Source organism: Symphalangus syndactylus, chromosome 10 (genome assembly GCF_028878055.3).
Source record: "Symphalangus syndactylus isolate Jambi chromosome 10, NHGRI_mSymSyn1-v2.1_pri, whole genome shotgun sequence".
Lineage (NCBI taxonomy): Eukaryota > Metazoa > Chordata > Mammalia > Primates > Hylobatidae > Symphalangus > Symphalangus syndactylus.
This window is the reverse complement of record NC_072432.2, coordinates 96,603,636-96,615,827: the sequence shown is the minus strand read 5'-3', so window position 1 is coordinate 96,615,827 and position 12,192 is coordinate 96,603,636. Positions and strand designations below refer to the sequence as shown.

The following is a 12,192-nucleotide window of genomic DNA, read 5'->3' as shown; positions in this document are numbered from 1 at the left end:
ATAAGCTGCCATCAAAACTGCAAAATTTAGTTTGTTCATTCAATCTACACATATTTGCTGATTGTTTACACGTGCCAGACATTAGGAGAGGACCTAAAAATATACTTGTGAAGATATAATTCCTAGCCTCAGGAAGTTATGGTCTAATGGAGGACACATTATAAACAAGCAAATAAATACAAAAACATCATCAACTGTGTTAACTGCAATGAAAAAAACCAGTGGGCATTAGAGAGATGGTAAGGGGTATTATTAATACATTGTATGCTCTTTTATTATAGATAAGGTGGTCCAAGAAGACCTCTCTGAGTACTATTTAAGCTGCAACCTAGAAGGTGAAGAGGTCTCAGCCATGGTAAAAGCAGGGAGAAGATAATTTCAGGCAGAAAAACAGAACTGTGCAAAGGCTCACATAATACCCATAATTAAAGTAAAGCAAATAAATTGAAACTGAGGAAGACAAATACACATAAGGAAATGGTTTTGGGGGGAAAAAGTAATTTACTAGTTGTGGTTATTTACACAAAGTAAGAGAGGGAATCCAGTTCTTATTTTCTTACCTGGGACTACAGTAAAAAACATGGGGAAAGAAACAGAATCATGGATGCCATTCTGAGCAGAAGACTGAGAAGCAGGAAGATTATCAGACATCAATAAATATTCTTTAAATACTCTCATGAATGCATAATATTCCACTATACAGTTGTGTCATATTTTATTTCCCTTTTAAAAGGATATTTACAGTCTTCATACTTTGCAGTTATACATCATCATGTAATAAACATGTCTCCACCCACATCTCTGATTCTTTTCTAATGACAAATCCCCCAGAAGCCTTTCTACTGAGTGAAAGAATATAAATTATTTTAAGGGGTTTGATATTTATTACCAATTTGCTTCCCAAGAGTGCTTGTGCTGATCCCCTACGGAAGTAGATATAAAGAAGAAGTAGAAGGGCCAGGCGCAGTGGCTCATGCCTGTAATCCCAGCACTTTGGGAGGCCGAAGCAGGCGGATCACGAGGTCAGTAGATTGAGACCATCCTGGCTAACACAGTGAAACCCCGTCTTTACTAAAAATACAAAGAATTAGTCGGGCGTAGTGGCGGGAGCCTGTAGTCCCAGCTACTCAGAAGGCTGAGGCAGGAGAATGGCGTGAACCCGGGGGGCAGAGCTTGCAGTGAGGCGAGTTCGTACCACTGCACTCCAGCCTGGGCGACAGAGCGAGACTTCATCTCATAAAAAAAAAAAAAAAAAAAGAAAGTAGAAATACTGTAGATAAGAAGAATTAAATAGACGTAGAATAAGAAGTAGATGTAAAATAAAGATACCAATTTCTCATACCTTTGCCAACAAAGGTAATAATTTTAAGAAAATCTTTGCTAATTGATAGAGGAAAAATATTTCGTTTTTAAATAGCTTTTTATATGATGTCCAAAATACTGCACATGCTCATGTCAGAAAAAACTGCAGAATATAGAAAAGCACACAGGAGGAAACAAAAATCATCTAGAATTCAATCATCCAAAATTACAATTAATGTTTTGTGTACGCATATCGAGTCTTTCTATGCTACATATTTTTTTTTACAAAAAAGGGGATCACACCATACATGTTAGTTTAACTTTTTGAACTTAACAAATTGTTTAACTTTTAATATCTACAGAATACCACCATACAAGAATATCACAATATACTGTTAATTATCATGCTACTTCCAATTTTTCATTATTATTAACAATGCCGTGATAGGCACCCTTTAACTAAATCTTCCCACAGATCTTCCTTTACTTTATTAGAATACATCAACGGCACAGACGTGGCTAAGTCAAATAATTTGTACAATTTTAAACTTTTTGATATTGTACGGCGCAAATTATCCTCCAGAGAGGTTGTATCATTCTGAGTTCCCATATTCTCTACAACCTTGCCAAATGCTAGTATTAACAAAAACAATCCTTTGCTAATGTCACTGGCAAAAATCAGCTTTTGTAATTTACATTTGCAGTTTAATTACTAGTGAAGTTGAATTCATACTCATATTTTTATTGGCCATTTGCATTTCTTCTCCTATGAATTACCCATTCTGCTGCCCTATTTTTTCTTATAGTGCCGATATTTATTTTTTTATTTGTATTGCATTTAGTCATCATGTTTCCTTAATCTCCTCTGGTATGTGACAGTTTCTTGGCTATTGGCTATGTTTTGTTCCTGATGACCTTGACAGTTTTTTGGGTTGTTGTTGTTGTTTTGAGACAGGGTCTTGCTCTGTCACCCAGGCTGGAGTCTGGTAGCACTATCATGGCTCACTGCAGCCTTGACCTCCTGGGTTCAAGTAATCCTCCTACCTCTCACATACCCTACTGCTGCTGGGGGAGAGGTAGAAGCAAACATCTTGTTTCTGGGAGAGCAGGAGAGAATCCTTATTGGCCCAGGATTCTGATGCCAAGCAGAGGTTTGCTACTGCTCAGGAAAGGGCAGATTAAGTACCATCCCTGGGGTTCAAATGAACAGGGACTGCCTAAAGCTAAGGCTGAACCAGGACAATAGAAAACCACCTATGACACCACCACAAGCCTAGCACTGCATCAGTCAACCACTAGTGAAGGATATGAATAGAGACCCCCCCTCTGCGATGGAGGCATGATGGGACTGAGGAAAGCCAACAGTGGAACAGGAACACTGAAGAAAAACTATCTGGTACCCCAGGCTCCAAGTACCAGGTAACAACAGCCCAAGTACACTGAACATAATGATACCAACATCAAAATCCAAATCCACCTGAACTCCAGACTAGGTTGACTCAATCTCACAGGCGATTGGCCTGATGGGAGAGGTGTGCCTATATCCAGACACAAAATACCATCTACCTCAGTCTCTATTGTTCTTGTATAAATGATGTTCACCATTAAACTAAAAATAAGACATACACAACACACACACACACACACACACACACACACACACACGCAGAGGCATGCACATTACCAAGAGATAAAGCTATCAACAGAACGAGACTCATTTATGACCTAGATGTTGGAAATATCAGGGGCTTTAAAATAACTGTTCTTTCATTTTTCTCATCATTAGACTGTAAGAAAATCTTTTCCCTTTTTAATCACTTCAAAAGATAACTAATATTCTATGGTAGGCGCAGTGGCTTATGCCTGTAATCCCAGTACTTTGGGAAGCTTAGGCAGAACTGCCTGAGGCCAGGAGTTTGAGACTACCCTGAGTAACATAGCAAAACACTATCTCTACAAATTTTTTTTTTTTTTTTTTGAGACGGAGTCTTGCTCTTGTTATCCAGGCTGGAGTGCAATAGCACAATCTCAGCTCACTGCAACCTCTGCCTCCCAGGTTCAAGCGATTCTTCTGCCTCAGCCTCCTGAGTAGCTGGGATTACAGGCAGGCATTGCCACCATGCCCACCTAATTTTGTATTTTTAGTAGAGACAGGGTTTCTCCATGTTGGTCAGGCTGGTCTTGAACTCCCGACCTCAGGTGATCCACCTGCCTCGGCCTCCCAAAATGTTGGGATTACAGGTGTGAGCCACCACGCCTGGCTAAAACTTTTTTTAATAAAAAATAAATTACCTGGGTGTGCTAGCTCACACTTGTAGTCTCAGCTACTTGGGAGGCTAAGGGAGGAAAATCACTTGAGCCCAGGAGTTTGAGGCTACAGTGAGCCATGATCATAACACTACACTGCAGCCTGGATGACAAAGCAAGACCTTTAAAAAAAAAAAAAAAGATAATCAAGACTCTAAAGCAACCACTAAAAATGTATTGTGGGGTTTATAACTATTTGATAATTTCCTGGACTCTGTCCTATGTGCCTTTTCTTTTGACAAATTTTAATCTGTCTCCTTCAGCTGTAATAAACTGTAACTGTGAGTATAACAGCTTACAATTAGTTCTGTCAATTCTCCTAGTGAATTATCAATCCTAAAGGAAGTTCTGGAAACCCCTGAACTTGCAACTGATGTCATAAGTGAGGACTGACTTGTGCACTGCTTCAAAACTTTGCAATTGACTAACCACAAAGTCCTTTAACAGAAATGTATCTTGAAAGTATTTTCTGGCCAGGCGCGGTGGCTCACGCCTGTAATCCCAGCACTTTGGGAGGCCGAGGCGGGCGGATCACGAGGTCAGGAGATCGAGACCATCCTGGCTAACACGGTGAAACCCCGCCTCTACTAAAAATACAAAAAATTAGCCGGGCGAGGTGGCAGGCGCCTGTAGTCCCAGCTACTCGGGAGGCTGAGGCAGGAGAATGGCGTGAACCCCGGGGGGCGGAGCCTGCAGTGAGCCGAGAACGCGCCACTGCACTCCAGCCTGGGTGAAAGAGCGAGACTCCGTCTCAAAAAAAAAAAAAAAAAAAAGAAAGTATTTTCTTCCAGTCCATGGCTTGTCTTTTCATTCTCTTAACAGTATCTTTCTCAGAGTAGAAGTGATATGGTTTGGCTGTGGCCCCACCAAAATCTCATCTTGAACTGTAATTCCCTTAATCCCCATGTGTCACGGGAAGGACCCGGTGGGAGGTAATTGAATCACGAGGGCGGGTTTTTCCCATGCTGTTCTCATGATAGTGAATAAGTCTTACAAGATCTGATGGTTTTATAAAGGGCAGTTCCTCTGCACACACTCTCTTGCCTGCCATCATGTAAGACGTGCCTTTGCTCCTCCTTCGCCTTCTGCCATGATTGTGAGGCCTCCCCAGCCATGTGGAACTGTGAGTCCATTAAACCTCTTTCCTTTATAAATTACCGAGTCTCAGGTATTTCTTCATAGCAGTATGAAAATGGACTAATACAACAAGTTTTAATTTTAACAAACACCAACATCAGTTTTCTCTTTCATGAATCATGCTTTTGGCAGTGTATCTAAAAATCATTGCCAAACCCAAGGTTACACAGATTTTCTTCTACAAGTTTTATAGTTTTATATTTTACATTTAGGTCTATGATCCATTTTGAGTTAATTTTTTGTGAAAGGTATAAGGTCTATGCCTAGGTTCATTTTTTGCATATGCACTTTGATTGTTCTAGCATCATATGTTGAAAAAACCCATTCCTCCATTAAACTGTCTTTGCTCCTTTTTCAGAGATCAGGTGACTATATTTGGGTGAGTCTATTTCTGCGCTCTTTATTCTGTTCTACTGATAATATGTGTCCATTCTTTTGCCAATAACACATTATCTTGATTACTGCAGCTTTATAGTAGGCCTCAAAAATCAGGTAATGTGAGTCTTAGATATGGTTTTTGACAATTCCTGAGTCTATCTTTTAAACTTATGTGTTAACATATTCATCTTTATTCTAATTACTAATAAGGTGGTCTTATATTTGTCACTCTATTATGTTCACTGCTCTTCAACACTATCTCTTATTGTCTTTTGCTAATAACAGTGCAGACATTTTCTTTTTCCTAATAACACCGTAAATAGTGTTTCTTTTTTTTTTTTTTTTTGAGACGAAGTCTCGCTCTGTCACCAGGCTGGAGTGTTGTGGCATGATCTTGGCTCACTGCAACCTCCACCTCTTGGGTTCAAGTGATTCTCCTGCCTCAGCCTCCTGAGAAGCTGGGACTGTAGGCACGTGCCACCACGCCCGGCTAATTTTTGTACTTTACTTAGTAGAGATGGGGTTTCACCATGTTGGCCAGGATGGTCTCAATCTCTTGACCTCGAGATCCGCCTGCCTCAGCCTCCCAAAGTGCTGGGATCACAGATTTGAGCCACTGCACCTGGCCAGTGTTTTTTTTTTTTTTTTTTTTTTTTTTTTTTTTTTTTTTTTTTTTTTTTTTTTTTTACCATGTATTAGTGCAGCAGAAAATCTGTGGCAAATTTTACATATAGCTTTTTTTAGCAGTCTCTTTTTTACCTCTTGCCTGGACGCTTTTTTTTTTTTTTTTTTTTTTTGAGAGGGAGTTTCGCTTTTGTTGCCCAGGCTGGAGTGCAATGGCTTGATCTCAGCTCACCACAACCTCCGCCTCCCGGGTTCAAGCAATTCTCCTGCCGCAGCCTCCCAAGTGGCTGGGATTACAAGCACGGGCCACCATGCCCAGCTAATTTTTTTGTATTTTTAGTAGAGATGGCTTTTCTTCTTGTTGGTAAGGCTGGTCTCGAACTCCCAACCTCAAGTGATCTGCCCGCCTCGGCCTCCCAAAGTGCTGGGATTACAGGCGTGAGCCACCGTGCCCGGCGATGCTTATTTTATTTTATTTTATTATTTTTTTGAGACGGAGTCTCGCTCTGTCGCCCAGGCTGGAGTGCAGTGGCACGATCTTGGCTCACTGCAAGCTCCGCCTCCTGGGTTCACGCCATTCTCCTGTCTCAGCCTCCCGAGTAGCTGGGACTACAGGCGCCTGCCACCACGCCCAGCTAATTTTTTTGTATTTTTAGTAGAGACGGGGTTTCACCGTGTTAGCCAGGATGGTCTTGATCTCCTAACCTCGTGATCCGCCCGCCTCGGCCTCCCAAAGTGCTGGGATTACAGGTGTGAGCCCAGCCGCTTATTTTATTTTTACTTTTATTTATTTATTTTTTGAGACTGAGTCTCACTCTATCACCCAGGCTGGGGTGCAGTGGTACAATCTTGGCTCACTGCAACCTCCACCTCCTGGGTTCAAGCGATTCTCCTGCCTCAGCCTCCCAAGTAGCTGGGATTACAGGCGCATGCCAGCATACTCGGCTAATTTATCTTTACAAGCAGATAAAGGTTTCTTTTAATAGCTGATCTATGTAATCATGGAGGCCAGTATGTACAGACAAAGGGGGAGCTTTTATTTCTTGGTCTCTTCCTCCTTGGACAGTCCTGATGATCTCCTCCTTCTTGGCCTGCAGGCGCTCTTCACTGCGCTTGCATGCTTCCTTGGTCTTAGACCTGGGGGCCTCAGCCTGGTCAGCCAGGAGCTTCTTGCGGGCCTTGTCTGCCTTCAGCTTGTGGATGTGCTCCATGAGAATCCACTTGTTTTTGAACACATTTCCTTTCACCTTCAGGTACAGGCTGTGATACATATGGCGATCAATCTTCTTAGATTCACAGTATCTTCCAAGCAGCCGGCGCAGAATCCACGTGACCTTCTCTGGCATTCGGACACTGGCTGTTCCCTTCTGCTTACCTATGCCCCTGTGCCTGCCTTCCAGCGGGCCAAGGTGTTTTTCCGACATCAAGCCCAGGAATGGACTGTCAACAGGTTTGCTGATGATCAGCCCATCTTTGATCAGCTTCCAGATTTGCTGATGGAGTTGGCATTGGCGATTTCATTGGTCTCATTGGGGTCCAACCAGACCTTCTTGCCACAGCAGAGGACAGAAGAGGCGAGCCTCTTTCTGAAGCTTCAGCATACTCATGGCTGCGGCAGCAGCAGCAAAAGGGTTTTTTTTTGTTTTTTTTTTTGAGACGGAGTCTCACTCTGTCGCCAGGCTGGAGTGCTGTGGTGCAATCTCGGCTCACTGCAACCTCTGCCTCCCCCAGATTCAAGTGAATCTCCTGCCTCAGCCTCCCAAGTAGCTGGGACTACAGGCGCACACCACCACGCCCAGCTAATTTCTGTGTTTTTAGTAGAGATGGGGTTTCACCATGTTGGCCAGGATGGTCTCGATCTCTTGACCTCATGATCTGCCCGTCTCGGCTTCCCAAAGTGCTGGGATTACAGGTGTGAGCTGCCAGACCCAGCCTAATTTTTGTATTTTTTAGTAGAGATGGAGTTTCACCACGTCGGCCAGGCTGGTCTCAAACTCTTGACCTCAAATGATCTGCCCACCTCGGCTTCCCAAAGTGCTGGGATTACAGGCGTGAGCCACCGCGCCTGGCCCTAAATAATTTCTTTTAAAATTCCAACGCAGAAGAGTACAAAGGATGATCAAAGATCCTGTGAAATCATCCTTATTTCCTCTATCTCTAGGTCCCTGAAGTCAAAGTGTATTTGGGATCAAATTTGAGACCTCCTTCTTATTAGTTATACAATCTTAGGGAAGTAATTTAACCTCTTTACCTCCATGTTCTTGGGAATAACCATTTACTTAGATTTAATTAGCTAATTCATGAAGGTTTTAATATAGAATCTGGTACTTCATATATATTTAGTTATTATTATAATTGCTGACATCTCAGTTGGTTTCCTTCTATGTCAATCTGCTATCTTCTACATATTTTTCAGATTCATTAAACAAACCCCATGAGAATAAAGAAAATACCATCTAATATTGTTTCCTTTCTCAAAGTATGATTTTTTTTTTCTGTTTCTTAAATATCAGATTTCCTTCTTTTATTTTGCAGAATCTCTTTCCTTTTTTTTTTTTTGTTTTTTGAGACGGAGTTTCACTCTTGTTGCCCAGGCTGGAGTGCAGTGGCGCGATCTTGGCCCATTGCAAACTCTGCCTCCCGGGTTCAAGTGATTCTCCTGCCTCAGCCTCCCCAGTAGCTGGGATTACAGGTGCCCACCACCACACCTAGCTAATTTTTGTATTTTTAGTAGAGACAGGATTTCGCCATGTTGGCCAAGCTGGTCTCGAATTCTTGACCTCAGGTGATCTGCCCGCCTTGGCCTCCCAAAGTGCTGGGATTACAGGCGTGAGCCACCACGCCTGGTCATGTTTTGAAGAATTTCTTAATAAATCCCATGATGCCTTAAAAGATTTCTGTCAATTATTTGAAAGTTGAGAAATCTATCCAGGTTTGGTGTTTGCTAAGAAAAAAGTTAAGTAAATTCTAGTTGGTCTCTGTCCACCTAGGTATTATTTGACTTTTTTTTTTTTTTTTTAGACAAAGCCTTGCTTTGTCACCCAGGCTGGAGTGCAGTGGCAGTATCTCAGCTCACTGCAACCTCCGCCTCCCGGGTTCAAAGGATTCTTCTGCCTCAGCCTCCCAAGTAGCTGGGACTACAGGCAAATGCCACCATGCCTGGCTAATTTTTGTTTTTGTTTTTTTTTTAAGTAGGGATGGGATTTCACCATGTTGGCTAGGCTGGTCTCAAAATCCTGACCTCAAGTGATCCGCCCACCTTGGTCTCCCAAAGTGCTGGGATTACAGGCGTGAGCCACTGTGCCTGGCCTGACTTTAAACTTTATCCACACAAGCCGGACCTAGTATTGAGCAGTCACATAATACTATGGCTCTCACCTATTTGGGAGATTAAAGATCCCTTTGAGGATCAAATTAAAATTATATACTATCTAGAGCACACAATTTTGCTCACCAATTCAGTTTGTCATGACTTGAAGTCAATTTGTGGATCTAATGTAGGGATCCCCTGATTTACTATGGTGCTGATAAACTAAGGAAGATCTTCTGACCCTGTTGTCTTGTTCCATGTGCACGTGATTGGCAATCTAATCCTACATACTTTGAAACAGAATATAGTTCTTCCCTAGTCAAAAACAGGACCTAACCAAGAGTTGTTTAAGCTGGTGATTGGTTTATTAAACTGTTCTCTTTACTCTTGTAAATATTTGAAATTTTCCATAATAAAAAGCTTAATCTGTGTGTCTGTCTAAAGTAGGGCCTGAGAAAAGGCATACTACTCCCATGGATTTTTTTCTCTTTGCCCCTTCTCACCACTACTTCATCACATTTGAAAACGTACCCCCAACAAATCCATTTCTGCCACTGCCTTTACAGAGCTGTGGTCACTAAGGGAAGTACAGAGGTAATGATAAGAGAGATGGGAGGGAGAAAAAGAGCCCTGGATGTTGCAGATAGCAGTTGCAACATGGGGTTGGTGGGAAGCTGCCAAGCTTCTGGTTGGTAAAGATCCTACTTCCTTAAATTTGTAGGTATGAAGTAGAGAAGGGTAGAAATCTACCTTTTTCCTGCCTGTCCCTGCTATTTTGTCTCAGGGATTGATCTTCATTTTTACTCATTGAAATTCCTCCTGTTGCCTGGCACATTTTAATCTGTATTGCCAGTCTCTGTTTGTAGCTTTGCTTTTTTGTGTATTTTCCCAAATTTGACTGAAGCATAAGACAGAAAATTAAGTTGGGTCCCACCAGCTAGCTATCATCTAAACTCAGGCTTCCCAGTTGATTTTTTGAGCCCAAAAGGTCCTAAAATAATCTAGCACACATTCAACCTGGGAAAAGCAGATAAGTGGAAGAGATAGCTTCTCATGTGCTCTTGGCCCCCTTCAGCCTTCAGCCACACTACAATCTTACATAAACAGAAATATGCCTACTGATACTACTGAGCACATTAAATACAGTATAGTAAAAAAGTGGCATTTTCTCTCAAGGAACCTCTAATCCAGATAAACAATGTTAAAAGACTTCCAACAGATGTGAAGTTTAAACTGAAGCACTGTAGCAACTGAGAAAAGAAAAGAACTTTTATCTGAGGAATGCAAGTCCTTTTAAATATCAGGCCCAGATAGACATTAAAATAAGATTACAATCATGCCTACTCCCCTCCTTTGAGCTATGTATTCATCTGTTGAAACTGCTTACTATTGCCATAAGTAGCCATAAATTAGCTTAATAATCCACATCAGGTGTGAATTATAATAACACTATAATCCATACCTTATAGGTTAACAACGTATAGTCAATCACTAATCAATTCTCACTGGTTCTTTTTTTTTTTTTTGAGACGGAGTCTTGCTCTGTCGCCCAGGCTGGAGTGCAGTGGCGCAGTCTCGGCTCACTGCAAGCTCCACCTCGCAGGTTCACGCCATTCTCCTGCCTCAGCCTCTCCGAGTAGCTGGGACTACAGGCGCCCGCCACCACGCCCGGCTAATTTTTTGTATTTTTAGTAGAGACGGGGTTTCACTGTGGTCTCGATCTCCTGACCTCGTGATCCGCCCGCCTCGGCCTCCCAAAGTGCTGGGATTACAAACGTGAGCCACCGCGCCCGGCCCTCACTGGTTCTTTAAACCGGTGAGAATTCCTAACAAACAACTTTGTACAGTCCACTCCCTGTCCGCCTATTTTGCCTTTCAAACTCCACTTGCAACTGCTGGTAACAGGAGTGTATATTCAGGGAAACTTGAATCTATGTTCCCAGGTTGTAATAATCCTCAAGCTTGGCCCAAATAAACTCTCCACTGATATTAGTTTTGCCTCCATTTCTTCATTTTAGGTTGACACATACAATTAGAAACATTCAAGTTAATTCACAATAATGTGTGCTTGATAAAACTTACAAATTAGTGAACCAATATGCTTTTTTTTTTTTTTTTTTTTTTGAGACAGAGTTTTGCTCTTGTTGCCCAGCCTCCAGTGCAGTGGCGCGATCTTGGTTCACTGCAACCTCCGCCTCCCGGGTTCAAGTGATTCTCCTGCCTCAGCCTGCCAAGTAGCTGGGATTAAAGGCTCCTGTCACCAGGCCCAGCTAATTTTTGTATTTTTAGTAGAGACAGGGTTTCACCACGTTGGCCAGGCTGATCTTGAGTTCCTGACCTCAGGTGATCCACACACCTTGGCCTCCCAAAGTGTTGCGATTACAGGTGTGAGCTACCACTCCTGGCCCTAACATGCTAATTATTAGACACTCTCAAACTGAAAAATAAGCACACAGAGAATATCAAAACCAATTAGCATAAAGAGGTGCTCTGAGATTAGCTGGGTGCTGTGGCTCACATCTGTAATCCCAGCCCCTTGGGAGGATGAGGTGGGCTGATTTCTTGAGCCCACAAGTTCAAGACCAGCCTGGGCAACATGGTGAAACCTCATCTCTGCTAAAAATACAAAAATTAGCTGGGCGTGGTGGCAAGTACCTATAATCCCAGCTACTCAGGAGGCTGAGGTAGGAGAATTGCTTGAGCCTGGGAGACAGATTGCAGTGAGCCGAGATTGTACCGCTATACTCCAGCCTGGATGACAGAGCAAGACCCTGTCTTAAGGAAAAAAAAAAAAAAATCAAAGAGAAAAAAAGATTAGTAGAGGTATAGTTTTCTAAATTCCTCCTAGTTTTGTCAATAATATTTCAGGTTAATAAAATATTTCTAGAGAAAGATATAAATGCAGAGCAGTTTTCGACCTCCGATTTGAAAGACTTGATTTTTTATTTTATAGGATTTCGCTCTTTTGCCCAGGCTGGAGTACGGTGGCACAATCACAGCTCACTACAACCTTGACTTCCCAGGCTCAAGCAACCCTCCCACCTCAGCCTGCCCAGTAGCTAGGACTACAGGAGTATGCCACCATGCCTGGCTAATTTTTAATTTTTTTTGTAGAGACAAGGTCTTACTACGTT

At 42.3% G+C, this 12,192-nt stretch overlaps 1 protein-coding gene and 1 pseudogene across 13 annotated transcripts in view; both read right to left on the bottom strand.

Moving 5' to 3' along the window:
- The window catches only part of TFDP2 (transcription factor Dp-2), a 198,596-nt gene that overhangs the window by 82,479 nt on the left and 103,925 nt on the right, over positions 1-12,192 (bottom strand). Inside the window, exon 1 of one of the 13 annotated variants that reach the window (XM_063610681.1) lies at positions 561-619. The exons of the other annotated variants lie outside the window; for them this stretch is intronic. Coding sequence (XP_063466751.1) covers positions 561-582 — 22 coding nt within the window. The 5' untranslated portion in view covers positions 583-619. Of the gene's footprint in view, positions 1-560; positions 620-12,192 lie in introns of those variants that run through there. 13 annotated transcript variants of the gene reach the window in all.
- Positions 5,823-7,364, bottom strand: LOC129491213 (large ribosomal subunit protein eL19-like; annotated as a pseudogene).